The sequence below is a fragment of the Haliotis asinina genome, chromosome 9, assembly GCF_037392515.1.
Source record: "Haliotis asinina isolate JCU_RB_2024 chromosome 9, JCU_Hal_asi_v2, whole genome shotgun sequence".
Taxonomy (NCBI): Eukaryota; Metazoa; Mollusca; class Gastropoda; order Lepetellida; family Haliotidae; genus Haliotis; species Haliotis asinina.
The window spans coordinates 29,480,292-29,497,501 of record NC_090288.1 but is presented as its reverse complement, the minus strand read 5'-3'; the positions used below and the strand labels follow the sequence as shown (position 1 = coordinate 29,497,501).

General features: G+C 41.9%; 1 protein-coding gene across 1 annotated transcript; it reads left to right on the top strand.

Moving 5' to 3' along the window:
* Nucleotides 1-7,616: 7,616 nt before the first annotated feature.
* LOC137296418 (uncharacterized) lies at nucleotides 7,617-17,052 on the top strand. The gene is made up of 4 exons (XM_067828212.1): nucleotides 7,617-8,028; nucleotides 13,369-13,489; nucleotides 13,727-13,971; nucleotides 16,317-17,052. Exons 1-4 carry the CDS (start codon nucleotides 7,959-7,961, stop codon nucleotides 16,370-16,372), a joined length of 492 nt encoding a protein of 163 aa, XP_067684313.1. The 5' UTR covers nucleotides 7,617-7,958; the 3' UTR covers nucleotides 16,373-17,052.
* The last annotated feature ends 158 nt before the right edge of the window (nucleotides 17,053-17,210 follow it).

Below are 17,210 nucleotides of genomic sequence, written 5' to 3'. Positions count from 1 at the left end.
CTTGTTTTGACATATTTTTGCTTTTGAAAATATTCAAAATGGCCGTCATTTGGGCCGCCCTCTTGAATTGTCATGTCATGCCTTCTCGGCAGTTAAATTCACATAAAGTTTTTGTGTGTCAATTTACATCCAATGTTGATACTTTTGATGTTTTTTCACACTTGTCTCTTCGAGAGTGGTGACTTGAGCACAAAACAAGTAATTTTGTATGGTCATGTCGTGGGAATATAATGTTCTATAGCTTATTCTTTGAGACATGGGATTTTAGCGATTCTCTGACTTTTCATGGAAATGTGTGGTGGTGATTTATTTATTGAAAGTTTACATTATTATTGTAACTAGAATCAGTTTTTTTTGTTTCCTGTTTACTTCTAGAGTGACAGCATGTTATATGGAGTTATTTCATATTACCCAGAATACAAAATGACCAGGCCAGCAGAGGACTAAGTTTGTACAAACAATTCATTTGATGTCAAATATCGAAAAAGAACAAATTTCAATGGTATGGTTTATGAAAGCTACAATGGGGCAACAATCACCTGCCATACAAAAAGACAGGTGCACAATAAATCAGTTCATGCATCGACATAAATCTGTCTGCTGGCATGCTGACCTGTTGCATTTACTCGACGTCAGTTCAACCAATGGACGGGGAGCAGGACTTCTCGACATCAGAAAAGGGATAAGCTGACCATCACAAATGCTCCAACCAGGGCCAACTGGTGAAGGAATCTTCATGACTGGTTGTATCCACACATGCACATGGTAGTTAACGCGCTCAATAAGACGTTTTAGACTGCTGGATGTTGGTGGGAGTTTTGTCAATACTTCATCTACAAGCATCACTAGAGTATTTGGTACATACATAGCATTAGAATCCTGTCCATAAGATGTAAATTAAGACTGTTTCGTGAACATCAAAGTTGTGATCCATTTGTTGTGTCATCCCTGGGGAACCGTGAAGGTCCCGGGGTAGAATAGGCCTTCAGCAACCCATGCCTGCCATAAAAGGTGACTATGCTTGTCGTAAGAGGCGACTAACGGGATCGTGTGGTCAGGTTCGCCGACTTGGTTGACACATGTCATCGGTTACCAATTGCGCAGATCGATGCTCATGTTGTTGATCACTGGATTGTCATGTCCGGACTCGATTATATACAGACCGCCGTCATATAGCTGGAATATTGCTGAGTGCGGCGTAAAACAAAACTCACTCACTAACTCACTCACTCATCCCTGGGCTTTACAGACTTTTGGGGAATCATTGTAGAAGGGGAGATTTTCAGAGGAGAGAATGCTGGTTCGTCATATAGTTAATGGAATGGCAAAATTGCAAATGTGCTGAAAGGGAACTGCTTCAAAATGTGGAGACTTGGCTGATATGCATTGAGATAAATTCGGAATCGAATACGTGTAATGATTATGTAAATTACGATGCTCGTTTGATCGTAAACAGTTGTCAGTATTTCTATCTCAGCTGTGCCCAATCCCCAGACAGTTGGTATTGCGTATAGACTGGGAAGAAATGCGCGTTCACCCTATGTGAACAATGTTTTCAAGCAGTTCAAACCCGTCTTTAGTCAGTTTATATCCGTTCTGAATTAGACATATCACGTTCTTAACACATGCGCTACCCAGCTCTAACTCTTAACTCAACCAGCCCGTATTCAGACACTTCTTCCCGTTCGTACTACATTCTCACTCTGATTCTAGTGTGTGCAGTGGTGTTTAGCAGACATGTCCTGGCTTGATTTCTTTAAGTACCCAGCCAATTCTTATTTCCTTTATCATTTTCATGATGGAAACATCGACATCACCATGCCTCCACAGAAAAATGAGGGTGGACCATGAAAGACATCTTATTTAATGAAGGGGTGGTGCATTCAAGAATTTCATCAAACATGGGTGGGGTGATTCTGAAGAAATTGTAGGACTCATGATCATCAAGGCGGAGATAATGTGTCAGTTGACGAAATGTTCCACAGCTGTTGGCCTCTCAGGTTAAAGCCTCACCCAACAAGTTCTTGTTCGTTTCCTCATTTCATGCTCTACCAACCCATTGCTCTTCTTCCAATAAAAAATGCAGGAAATAAGCATTCAGCAAGTTGACAGCTGCAAATTTGTTCATGTTTCACAGGCAGAAGTTTTTATCCCAAATGGAGAACATGATAAAAACGCATGTCTGTATATCCTACCGTGTCATATCGAAATGCACACAGTGCTGACATAGTAAGACCAGTGTGAGACCCACATAAACGCAGAACCAGTGGAACTTAATGAGAATCCGCTGCGCTCTTTCAGAACCGAGTAGAAATGTGCTATAAACTTTTTAAGAACAATTCATTTGGTTTTAAGAATATTTACACAACATAAGAACATAACGCCATCATGTTTCGTCTGCGAACGGAGCTGAACCGGTGGAAACTGTGTACAAACGTATTGCAACTGATGTCCAATTACATTATGTCTGCACACATCCCCATTAAGTTTGAAGCAGGGCGATTCCGTTCGTCATATGGCAGTCTTGTTTAAGGTGTGTTATCACTCGGTCCCATTTTAGAACATGTAGAACATTGGACAATGGGACTTGTCTTACTGAAGTCATCTATAACTCACCAACTACATTCACACAATTAGGTGATAATCAGGATTTTGTCGGTCATTATACCTTGTGGATAGTTTGAATATAAAACCGTCCCAAATCAGATCTTCATTACACCCGACAGTGTGTTATTAACACACTTTGGAAAAAGGTCAAAACACGCGTGTGTGGTGTGAGAGATTGTCATAGAATGTTCCAGATTGTATACGCATACAAGGCGGCCATCAAATACCAACGTCCAGAATAGTTGGGTGAGTGAGTGAGTGAAGTGTTTTGACAATCAATTTGGTTCGGTCCCCCCGAATGTTAGTTTTAAAGCCTTTCTCAAGGATTCTCACGTTAAGTGAAGTCCTATAGTATTATGTCTTCATTTTGTGCAGTTGGTCCAGTCAACAGAATATGCCCTTCCCTGAAACAAGACCGTTTATGGATGGATGAAAGAATGCAACATCGACTTAACGTCAGAAATATCGTTATTTGCGGTAATGAACAAATTCCTAATCGAGTCGATATCATAAAGTACAGTTCTCACCCGATTCAGTGCTGGAAAAAGTATGAACACCATACCTTTTGATAATCAAGGAACGGATAGTAACGAAAGGTGTCTGCATGAGATTATCAGTGGTCTTGACGTTTTCAATAACTCAAGGACAGCTGATCTTAGTTTTTACACAATATAGGAGTGGTTTCCCTTTGCATATTATGCCGTTGCCGTGAAATCTGCTATGCCCAAATACAATGTATGAAAATTAAAAAGCGTAAAGTAATAAACATATTGTGGATAAGTATTTAACAACACACACGGATTAATATCGTTTTCATATTACTGTGTCATGCATTTGCCACAACACTCCCACAGTCATGTCACCCTTTCGTATCTTTACAAATCTAATGCTTGTGGGATCATATATTTGGAATTTTACTCCAAATAACACCAACCAGATGCCAAACTAAGTTTCATAGACAGCTATTGACAAATCATGGTACATTTAGGTGTTATATCATAAGAAAATTGTATTTACATGTTATCTTTTAATTTTCATGATTATTAGGTCAATAACTCAGACCCAATATTTTTTTAAAAACTGATATTGCTGTGGTTGCAAAATCAGTCTTAGTTCATAAATCAAATTAGAATGTAGAAAAATGGAGAATAGCCCTCTAGGTACGAGTGATTGTACATGTTTTACATTCCACGTTATCATTTCCTTCTTCCACGATACCACTTCCTTCAGAGATTTGTGGGTGTGTCTTGTGGGCATGTGCCTAAAGTATCAAACAGAATCACATGCTGTTCCCCACAACGTGTGAACATCAGGGTTAGAATGGGTCTTCATCCACCAAAGAGGCCACTAACCGTATCGGGTGGTCAAGCTCGTTTTCTTGAGTGAGACAATCATGTCCCCGTATCCCGGTTGCGTAGATGTATGCTCATGTTGTTGATCACTGGATTGTCTGGTCCAGATTCGAATATTTACAGTCCGCGGTCATGTAGCTTGAATCTGTCTGAGTGCGCCGTTAAACAACGAACCAGCCAACCTGCTGCATAGATCGATGCTCATTATGTTGAGCACTAGGTTGCCTGTTTCAGACTCGATCATTTTCAGACCATTGCGAATGTTGTGTATCAAGTGTGCATTTTGTTCTCTTTGTCTACTGAAAATCAGTTAAAAATATACAGTTTAGCTATACGTTCACGAGTAAAATATTACAGGAATATTCTGATACTTTTGAAACAGCTGTAGTTGAAATTTTGTCATTGATGTTCTGGAACGACAGACTGAAATGTTCTAATTAGCAAGGACATGCGTACCTGTCAGTCTTGTTACACTCGAAATATTGTACCTTGGCCTCGGAAGAAGGCCAATGAATGCGACATTACTGGAGAACACAGAGCTGGTGTTAGTAATTGATCGAAAATTACATGTAACGACATTTGGGTGTATGATTATTGTAAAGATGTGTTTCTTTTTCTGGCGAGGGGATTACCGTTATTTCCATCAACCGTTCATGCGAATTAAAATCCTTGCATTAGTCCACAAGTTAGGGATCATGTAATTGGCATCTCCAAAGCTCACATCGACCGACAAGGATTCAGTTCGAAAACCTTGAGGTGAGGTGAGGTGAGGTGAGGTGAGGTGATGAGGAGATGAGGAGATGAGATGGATTTTATAAAGGAGTAACGGCCTTCTAAAAGTCACCTCCCATGATTTTAAATTATACATATATTATACATTATATTTGTAAAAATCGCAATAAATACTTGTATTGCCGCCTGTCACAGAAACACCCGACAGTGAATAGACAGTGAATATCGCGTGTGGTGGAATCGCGTATACCTATTGCTGATGGCCTCCTCTTAAATTTTACCTGACATCTTGCCAGCGACCATGGATTCTGAACCACTATATGACGTCCTTGGTGTCAGTTTCACATGGATATTAGACCTTATCTGTACGGTCCGATTTTACATCTTTTGCAAGACAAACCTGTGAAGATGAAGAATAAGAATAAAACGAAACGGTTGGACTACTTGATATCAAAATATGTTTTAAAATAAACTATTTGATTCATCAGGAAAGTGATACAGTGGTGTACTCTCGATGTTTGTTTATGTTGCCTTACCGACCACCTCAAGGTCGGTAAGTCAGCCAACCTATGTGAATCAACCGATTCGAATCTTGCACTTTGCTCTTTTTCCCTCAGGTCCATCAGAAAACGATATTTATGAGCGAGGTAAGATAAAGGCTTATAGTACATTTTACATGCAGTGACAAAAAAAAGATGCAGTAGAAATGTATATATATTAAATAACCTCACATATGTGATGCAGAGGATTTGAATTTCATAACATGATATATATATATGCAAGATACTTTGTGTTTGATTTTGAGATGGCACGAGGATACAGAACGTGTATACAAATACAATATGTCTGAAGTGTTCCTTCTTGATATTTACATACAATGAGCAAACAAGCAACAGGTACATATTGCACATAGATGTGGTTCTCTGGGTACACTATTCCATAGGTAAACCGGTAAATTGTGATTGTTTGGTACAAAATTGTAACTGCAATATTGTAGGTATAATTGCAATATACAAACAGCAACAAAATGAAACAAGGTAAAATGTATATTTTTTACAAAACTGATTGACAGGCATCAAGCACTTCAGCTGCACCTGCGCCCCTTTAAGACATCATTTTTTTTCATTTCTTATATCTAAGATTATTATTTCGATATTGAGATTATCCAGTGTTATTTTGATATAATTTTTATATTGAAATTATCCCTTTATTTTTGTTAAACCCTCCAATCTACCATTCTCGTTTCCTTGCTTTTTGACAAGGCGACGTCATATTGCTTTTGCAAACACTGAAAGCAAATCTTTCATATTTGTCTATTCAACTTACCACATTTTTCATCGACATAGTTAGCAATATTGCAGCTGCATGGTGTCGGTCTGTAAGTATTCAAGATAGCCATTGATGGACAAGAGCAAGAGGTATCAGCGGGTTTGTGTGGGTAACTTTGATTACGGAGAGTTGGAAATGCAACCGATGTAACTGTCTCGCTCTCCGCATGAGGAGCTGTCAACAGTGTCGCATTACGTATTAAACACTCTGGTTTGAGGAGATACCGAACTCTACCCTGCCCTGCTCCATGACAGTGAGCTATCGGCTTGCAGACTGCACACAAAGGGGAAAACAATGCCTCGTTATGCCTTACGAAGCATGAATAAGACCGAGGACACAGTATCCAAAGGTGGGTCATCAACTATTTCAGACGTTACAGAGGGAATATTATGATTAGCCGACATATGCCTACCCGAAGGTTCGCAGGGCTTAGTGCAAACATGTAGCGATGTCCTGAAATCGGCACGTATATATACTAGGTATATACCTGTGATGCTTCTCTGCGAAGGATCTGGGGAAGGAGGTTGCTCATCACAGGTTCTATTCCACCTCACCCCTCCTCCCCTCCCCTAGGTATAGCGTCCGTGTCCCTCGTCATGATGACCGACTCCGTGGTGTAGTGGTTAGAGCGTCCACCCGAAACGGAATATTGCGATTTCAGTCCCCGGATACGTCATACCAAAAAATATGGTACGTCCCTGTCTGGCGCTCGGCATTAATGGGTACAGCAAGGAGTGGTCAGCTTTTGAGTCAGCATGATGTGTCTAAAACTAAATGGTCGAAAGGTCAGACTCGCTGACTTTGTCGACACAAGCTATCGTATCCAAATTGCGTAGATCGATGCTCATGCTGTTGATCAGAGGATTGTCAGGTCCAGACTCGATTATTTACAGACCGCCGCCATGGAGCTGAAATATTGCTCAGTGCAGCGTTAAACTAAACTCACTCACTCGATCAAGCCCGGAAATGAAAGCAACCCTGCAAACAGCTTTCAAAATGTAACTGGACATCTGTGAGAAAAAGAATCCCCATCCCCGGTAATAATTCAACGCTAGATGATCTTTCTCTCTGCACAATACACGCTTGTGCCATATGCGAGGCTTTGGTTGCAAAATTGTATATATGTGAAGCCATGGTTGCATTAGTGTACATAAGTAGAGCCTTGGTTGCACGAATATACATATTTGTGGCCTTGGCTGCATGAGCTTATTGTGGAATCGTGGTTGCACGAGTGTACATATGTGTGCCCTTGGTTGCATGAGCTTATTGTGGAATCGTGGTTGCACGAGTGTACATATGTAAGATACTGGTTGCATGAGGGTCCATATGTGGAACCGTGGTTTTGAGAAATCGTGGTAGCACGAATGTATATGTGAAGCCTTGGTTGCACAAGCTCTGGGCGAGGTCATGGTTGCACCAATGTATGTGTGAAACCTTGGTTGCATGAGTGTATATGTGAAACATCGGTTGTACGAGCTGTGGGCAAGGTCATGGCTGCACTAGAGTATGTATATGTGATGCTTCGGTTGCAGAGCATCTGGGTGAGATCATGGTTGCACGAGCTCTGGGCTAGGTCATGGTTTGGTGAGTATGTTTCAGTGGAACACAAGCGCGTATACAGGGACTAGACACCCAACACCATATGTTTGCCTTTGTTGTTTGTCATATTCTGTGGTTGCCTGTGGGGTGATAACAGATTGGACAGATAGCTACATCGGCAGGAGCCGAAACGATCTGGATTACACACTGATGGGCAGTTTTCGGACACAGTCAATGATAGCCACTCAGTCACCCGGCTTTTGAATGACCTTCACATCGGCGAATCACCTCACACCCGCAGGTTTAGCTGCGCTTTTGAAAGCCGTCTGTCTACCCTCGTGTCATTGTGTATGGTGCGTTCTAAAACATTTGAATAATTAAGAGTGGAAGATTTTCCAAATGGCTGTATCAAACAGACTGAGCGCATTTCTTCTCCTGTTCGGTCTTATTCTACTGGATCTAGCTGAAGGTAAGGTGGTTAATTTAGCTATGATGCTGTCTGGATAAGTACATATCACAATCTCTTTTCTTTGAGTATACTTCTCTCTTCTTGTCTAGAAATTGCTCATGTAGAGGGGTGTACAAATATGATCACACTGTGCATGGTTGAGGTAAAGCTGGATCTTGGGAAAATGGGAAATGTTTGCTGTTTACTGTTTACTGTTTACTGTTTACGCTTCATTTTTAAACTTCATACTCATAATACGACCATTGTTCGAACGCATCAGTAACCCCCCAAATGATGACATGGATGACGGCAATACACAATGAAATGGGAAGCAGACCAGCTGCATTCGTTTCACAATAACATCGTTGTGTAGTATTTGACAATAGTGGAAAGCTCTCGAGGAAGTTGTCCTCAACGTCAGGTCACCAACGCATCACTGCGTTTCGGAAAAGTGAGCGTTTCTTTGCCGCGAGATATTTACAAGTTTGAGATCGTTTCCGCTTGACTGATGTCCGACATGTAGAGTCACTGTATACCCCGGACTAATCAGTGGGGGAAAAGTGTCAACAACGGGGATTGTTTTGCTCCGGGAGCGAGTAAGATCTACATGGGATTGTTTCCTGTGACCTTTGACCTGTGGTTGAAGGTCGTGGCAAGGGTGGTTGTTGCTGCCAGTCGTGGAGGGCATGGCAGGCATATTGAACTTTAACCTAGCAAAAGCGTCAAAAGAAGGGCATTTAGAAGTAGAATGCCTATGATAGAGAGATGGTGGACGTCAGCTTTTTATTGTGAATAACACGGCGGTTCGATGTATATACTTGCTCTTTCATCAGGTTATTCACAATAAAGAAGTTGAAGTGTTAAATAAATTCTGAAATCCCTAAATAACAGAACCTTAAACAACGTTTAATTTTATAATCACATCTGAACTTGATTATAAATGCGTTGGGTTCCATGTTGGCTTTAACAGGACATATAATGTAATCACTGAATTACAATCACAGCCATTTTGAATACTTACGTTTGAACATGAACAACACCCTATGACATAATGATGAGCATTCTCGTGTGGGCTATCACATGCGAAGTGTGGGTCTGTGATTAGCCCATCTCTGTACAGGTCGTGACTCAATCTGATCACCCCATGACGTATTTGCTCGTGTAGTATGTTGAGTTTCCTAATATTGTAAGAAAAGTACAGTGGAGTTAAGTTATATGGTGTTATTTGCACGATTTTCTTAAATTCTAATGACTCCTGGAGTCAATGCAGATGTCAGTTACATGATCAAACAATAATTTAAGTAAACGAACTAATTTTACACATATTGTGTATTGATCAGCGTATTTTCTACAGTCGGTAGTCATCCGTGGGTGAAATCCTTAAACAATATGACAGTACTATACTTCATTCCCCATCCAAATACTGGCAACCATAAACGATATGAATATCTTACAACAAACAATAGTAACATGACGAGATATTTCTTCACATGTCTAAACACAGAATGGGGGCTACAAGTCGGCTGAAACTAGATCACCATACTAGAGACCATAAGGACTTTTGCTACCTGCATGGGCCGTAGATGAATTTACACCATCCTTCAGATGCCAACGATTGTCGATAAATCTAGCATGAATCAAAATAGCTTACATTCTGCGGTTAAAACTGATAGCTTTAGAGTTACCTAGAAAACATAGTTGTCCAATTATTTCAAACAATTCTATTTCTTTACCCCCAAAAAATCAAATCAATAAATGAAACGATATCTGACACTTTCATAGTAATAGAAAAATTATCTGATATCTGATATATCATTTTCTTCCAGTCATTTATTCATTAATTAGTTTAAATGTGGTAAAACTAATTCCTGGTGCTTTTGAGGTTTATATTTTCGACTAAAATTGATACAGTTAGTATTGGAGTTTGAACATTTAAATCAAATTTCTAAATACCCTCTATTAATTTTATTCAAGCATAAGTGCAGTTGCCTGTCAACAGTAAAAGTGGAAAGCTTTGAAATTATCATGTACTTATTTCATTAAAATGTTCTGTCAAGATGATTGTGATAACTGATTTAGGAGATGCTAACATCCAATTTACCATGTGGGGAATCGAACACTGGTCTTGGGCATCACGGGGGAACACTTTAACCACTAATCTACACTACCGTTCTGATGACGGAGGAACGTCAAATGGGGGTCATCGGTTTTAGTATTTTGAGGAAATGGCCACTTCCACAGAAATCAAGGCGGGCTGACCATTCAAATTTACAATTTGTATTTCCGTAGGTGAATCTATAATGGACAAAAAGCCAGCACGCAAATGTATATGAAAATAGCCCATCGCGGGACCTCCTCTTACTGCTAAATGGCCAGTAACACATTTCAGTAAACATTTCCAACTGAGCAAAAAACCTTAAAACATCGTGTATTTAAACATTACAATCTTCTATCTCGTGATGCTTGTCGGAATATATCATGTGACGGCTGAGGTTATACGACGGTCTTCATGGCGTTATGTTAGTTCTGTTTTGCAACGTACATTCTCCTAACGTGCCGCTGTACCGTCAAGCCCTCGAATGGTATTTCAGCATGCGTCCTCACATTGCACGTGTAGACAACGACTTGTGCATGACACTATGGAACATCACTCTTCCCTGACCATGTCTGTTTTGATGCAACGCCAACCTGCAAAACTGATCGGACATCAGCAAGTGTTGGAACAGATGCAAAACGTTTGCATGTACTGACAGGGACATAGATGCACGAATTGAGAGACTAAAACTGCACCTTGCAACTGGACAAAAAAACTGTGCTGCAGTTTCTAGAAGCAGTTGGACACTTGGTGAAATTACATTTATTCTGTGACTGGATTATCAGTCACTACTGATGATGGTGTATTTGAATGACTTATGTGACTGATCATGGTATTGGTATTTTAACGCATGTTCCCTTCTTGTTGTAACTCCACTGTGGAGGAATACAAAATATATATTTGTGGAAGAGTCTACTTCTCAAAAGGTAGAACAACATTTACGTGATGTGCAGGCAACCCTGCATTTGTTTTGATAAGAGTTACGCAAAATTTTCCACTCCAGGCAATGACATAGTTGCATTGCTCTCTTCTTTCTTTCTTCTTATGTTTAAACCAAATTTAATTATATATACGGTTGACATTCAAAACATGCATATAAACGATACACATTTCTACAATCCAAATAAAAACACAATTAGTGGGATTCTATCTAATGCACAATAATTCATATTTTCCTCAAAACACAGACACAGACACATATGCGTAAATATATTTATAGTTTTTGTTGGTGTGCGAAATGCATTATCCTGTTGTGGATATCACATGTTCCCTAACAAAATCAATGCGTGTACTAAACGTACACATTTTCAACATCACGACAAGAATCTGCTGAGATGACCCCTCTTCCGAGCGTGTGCTCGGGTGTCAATTTCACCTGTCGACAGGCCGTGCAGCTTGATGACATAATACAGGCAGTTAATGTCTGTATCAAATAACGTTCCACTACTCCTTATTTTTCTAGCGTTGTGATATTTTCATATGTAAAAACACATTTTTGGACATATCTCAAAATTAATTCCCTCGGTCTGCATTAGGTAGATGTTTTGTTTGTTATATAGGTAGATGGTAGATGTTTCTTAAAGTGATATTCGTTATTTAAGTAACTGCAATATCTCTGAATTGTAAATAAAAGTTTAACAGAATTTTTCTAGCATTTCGACTGTACTTTAAGTCGTATATTGTCCCCCATAACCATCTGATACTAACATAAATAAACCATGAAAAAAAATCGTAAGAACCAGCAAATCTAGTACCTACTAAACCGTGCCGAAATTCATCCCCTACAACCTCTGGCCAATTTCAGATTCCAACCCTAACGCCCCTCTTACGATCAATCAAGAAATTGCATAACTGAACCGTGTGCAAAATACGCATTACGTCGTAAAGCGCCTGTTAAATTTCCAAACTTATCATCATTGGCATTATTTTTTCAGGGTAGCCTATATGAAAAAGACCACATTCGTGGCGAAGTGATTAGAGCGATAACTGGGAGAGCGGAAGGTCGCGGGTTCAATCTCCGGCCGCGTCGTACCAAAAGAGATTATAAAATTTGCTTAAATCTGGGCTAGTACAAGCAGCCACACGTACTCACTCATCTGAGCGAAATATGCTCAAGTACGACGTTTAACTCCATTTTGCCTCACCTCACCTCACCTATGGTGAAACTGTTGGTCCATGACGGAGTGAGGGAGTTTGGTTTAATGCAACATTCAACAGTATTCATTTATATGGCGGTTTGATGAGGGGGTAAGTTCAAAGCGTCTCGTTCATAAGCGAAGGTATCTGACGTACAGTTCACCAGACGCAATTTATGCTAGGAAAAAACACGACATACGAATGTGTTTTGATGCATCATGATCAAAGAAGCATTTTTACATTAGTCTGTTTCTTTGTACTTCTTGTACCTAGAACACGTTTTTCAACATGTCACGTGTTTCATCTTACAGAATACGAAATGATATAAAGGTAAACCGTGTTGTCCTTGCAAAACATCGAAATAAACACGGTGGTGAAGTACAATCCGCTGACTATTGATTCTGTGCGAGGAGAAGGGGTGGGGAAGGGGGATGCGGGGACAGACGATGCCGGACAATGAGCTTGACATGACGCATACGTCCCAGGAACAATTTGCGAGGAAGATCGTCGGAAGTGTAAACCCAGTCTTGGTGTTGCTCCTGTTGTGCATGCACATCATTTATAGTAACCTACAGTAATACGTAGGTGACACATGTGATCTGTCATTAGACATGAGTAATTTGACACATGAAGATCCGGTAGAAGTGGTCTTGACCAACCCTTGCTTGTCGCAAGAGCATGATCAATACCGTAGATCGATCTTCACACTGATGATGTGTAACACTGCAATAACGTTGAATACAGAGTTTCCCCGTCTCCTTGTGTACTGGAAGGTCGTGGTTTGTTTCAAGATGGTACTTGTTGTTCACGTGGCTGACGCTAGTTTGAATAGAATCTATGTGGCAGTACCGCATTGGCAGTGAAGACTCTTGCATCGTAAGTGTGAACTAGCTCAACTCAATGAAACCGAGAAACTAAGAAATCACAAAAACCTGTAACTAGCAAAAGGCACCAGTACAGCTTCTGGTTGGTATACCTACCAAGTTTTGCAGAAAAATACTGAACGGTTTCTGAGTTATGCTCCGGAAACAAAATGATTACGGACGGACGGACGGACGGACGGACAGACGAGGCGTCGATTACATGCCGGGGGGATAGTAATGTAGATGTTTATGGCTGTGTATTTTCAGAGACGGGGAGTATATTGTGTCGCACAAAGACTAGCGGCACTGAGCTCTCTCACCGTGACCACATCCAATGCGCCAACAGCTGCTGCGGCCCGAGCGATGACCAGTACTGCTGTGTTGTCAGGTGAGTTCCGTGCTACCTGTGCTGTGTCGTCAGGTGAGTCAAGTGCTACATGTGCTGTGTCGCCAGTTGGGTTCCATGCTACCTGATGATGATGATGATGATGATGATGATGATGATGGTGATGGTGGTGGTGATGGTGGTGGTGGTGGTGGTGGTGGTGGTGGTGATGATGATGATGATGATGATGATGATGATGATGATGATGACGATGATGATGACAGTAACTGTTGTTGACAGCAACACCGTGATTCTGGGATGTGCAGTTGGCGGTGCCGTCATGGTGGTCATCACGATAGGCGTCATATGTTACTTCCTGAGTCGAGGACGACATTGTGTCTCCAGTGGGGGTCACAGCGGAGGGTCCTTGTCTGACAGTGAGCCCCGCCCCTTCCGGCGAACGTCGTCCGTGGGAAATGACCTGCAGCAGATTGACCGCATCTTCCTGGAGTATTCTGTCCGACGTCCGTCAGAACTCAGTCTAGGTAGTTCTGCTTCTATCGACTGTAGTATAATGAGTCAAAAATGAAACTTCACATTCTTTCTTCAGATCACCATGAAAGATGGTAAGATGGTTCAGTTGTTATTATTTCATTGCTGAGATCTGTGTGATGTACTCGATACACTGACAGTGCCACAATCAGTTCCATTAGGCTACACCGCCGTTCGCAAACACGGGTATGCAGAATGTCAAGTCACAAGAATAAGAATTCGAAATTTCTCAGTTCAGTATCGTGTATGGTCGCCTCACGCATTCATCACTGCCAAACACCGGCTCCTCATCGACTGCCTGATGCTTGTGAACACGTGGTTGTGGATTCTGCGTCATTGCTCTTGCAAGGCACCGCCAAGTTCCTGGAAATTCTGAGGTTGGTTTCCAAGACCACGAAGCCTTCTCCCTAGCGCACCCCAAACGTGCTCTATTGGATTAAGGTCAGGGGACCTCGATGGATAGGCCATGACATTGATTCCAGCGTTTTGTAGGAAATTTCGTGTCAACAACGCGGTATGCGGCCGAGCATTACCATGTTGGAACTGCAGATCTGGGCCATTAGCCGCCATGAAAGGAACGAGTTCAGGGGTGAGAACCTGGTCGCGGTAAGCAGCAGCTGTGAGGTTTCCACGGATCACCAGAAGTCGGGAACGCAGATAGCACCCCACATCGTGCAACTTCCGCCCCTAACATTGGGCATACCGTTCACAACGTTGTCTCCAAACTCTATGCCTGCCGTCCGCGAATCTAAGGGTAATTCAGGATTCATTGCTAAAGACGACGGAGGTGACGTTGGGCCCACAGCAGACGTTGACGTTGATGAAACGGCGTAAATATTGGTCCACGATATGGATATCGAGAATGGAGACTGGCAGCCCGCAACCGATTTCGAATGGTCTGTGAGGACCGTCGACCTATAAACATCTCAGCCCTGGTTTGCGTAGCCGACAGAAATCTGTTACGTAGGTGACGTAGGACGATTTGACGGTCTTCTGCTCGTGACGTCACACGTGAACGACCCGACCTTGGGCGATCAGAAGTGGTGCCACTTTGTTGTAGACGACCTCGCAAGTCATACACAGTACGATGGCTGCATCCCATTGTTCTTGCGACGTCAATAACTGATCTCCCCGCTTGCAACATGCCAACGGCACGTTCACGTTCTTGAGGCCAATGCAAACACGTGCAAATGAAGAAAACTTCGATGCGAAGATCACGTGATTAACTGCACGTGCAAAACCAAATTTGGCACTAACGTCATTTGCACGATGAATGGATGGGTTTGAGTGGGTTTTGCTAACGTTTTTTCTAGAATCGAAAGATAGGCATCCCATTTCGGATAAATTGATGTATCATCAGAGAAAAATTATTCATTGTGTTTAAAAATTACATTTTGTGAAGTTTCTCTTTTGACTGAGTATAACAGGCAAAGTATAGTCACGGAAGTCGTAGATCAAAGAAGGTTCCAGTCTGTTTCAATAACACTTGTATAGAGCTACTAACGATCCAGGACACCCACAATAATGTTCCCCACAGACATATTTAACATCTCCCACACGTTACCATCCCCAATATACCCGTGAAGGTCCGGGGTACAATAGGCCTTCAGCAACCCATGCTTGCCATAAAAGGTGACTATGCTTGTCGTAAGAGGCGACTACCGGGATCGTGTGGTCAGGCTCGCTGACTTGGTTGACACATGTCATCGGTTCCCATTTGCCCAGATCGGTGCTCATGTAGTTGGTCGCTGGATTGTCTGGTCTAAACTCGATTCCTTATAGACCACCGCCATATGGCTGGAATATTGGCGAGTGCGGAGTAAAACTAAACACACTCACTCACTCACCCATCCCTAGCCACTAACCTCCTATGGGATATATCCTCTCTGGTTTCCCCTCCTTCACTCTTTCCCACCTCCATGACGTGTCATATGTTGTTGCACCCACGGAGTTATCGTCCGTCCTTTAGCTAAATGTGGTTCCTCTTGCACACACCTGTTAGTCTTGTATTGTAGTCTCTGTGTCCCCCGTGACGTTTCCCTCGCACAAAAATATTTATTCTGCATGTCTGATGTTGTAGCCTCTCTGTCCTCCACGACATTTACCCTGAATCCACCTAGTTCTCCCCATGCTTTATGTTGTAGCCTTTCTGTCCTCCAAGACGTTTCCCCTTCACCTACCTAGTTATTCTCCATGTCTAATGTTGCAGCCCCACTGTCTTCCATGACGTTCTCAATGCATCTAGCTAGTTTTCCCCATGTCTTATGTTGTAGCTTTCCTGCCCACCTTGATTTGCACCATGCCCACAGCTACCTCTTCATCATGTCTTTTGTTGCAGCGTCGCTGCCCTCGAGAATATATCACATCCCAGAGCCACGATCAGCCAAACCTTGACAATAGCCACATTTCCAAAGGTTTACAGAGAAGACCCCATGCATCTGCAGAACGGTTCAGCTCTGCCATGCGTCCTGCTGGAGTAGACATCACGATTTTGCAGTGAACCATGATTTATCGCTGCCTTGTTCACAACAAAGACAAAATGATTTTAACTCAGTATTGCCCATGTTTACAACGAAGGCTGAAAGGAACCAAACCTCATGTCATGTCGGGTTTCAACTTTGTTGTTAAATCACCAGATTTGTTACGCAGTTGCGTCCCTTTTGCTATCCCAGAACAATGACAGTGGATGCTAGGTGTGTCATCATTCTAATTTTGCCTATGGGCTGCGGCGTTTTAGGGCATCGTAAAGACTTGCATCCTTTAGGGATATTCTCCCACATGTCAGACTATTATACAAGTGAAAAAACCTTACAAGACGGAGTTTGATCATCGATGCTCAAGCATCTGTCACCACATGGGGAGACAACGTAACATACGATAAATGAAATGATAACGTATGTTTGGTTTGTTCATTGACGGTAAGAGGGCCCAGCAACCCATGCTTGCCATAAGAGGAGACTATGGTCAGTCTCGCTGACTTGGTTGACACATGTCATCTGTTGCCAATTGCGCAGGTCGATACTCATGTTGTTTATCACTGAATTGTCTGATCCAGACTCGATTATTTACAGACCACCGCCATATAGTTGGAATACTGCTGAGTGCGGCGTAAAACTAAACTCACTCATTCCTAGATGACGTAATGGCCGCCCTATCGTCTGGTGACTGATGTGACGCTGGCGGTTTTGTCGTTGTTATCATTCATTTAACTAGCGCACATATCCATGCAGCT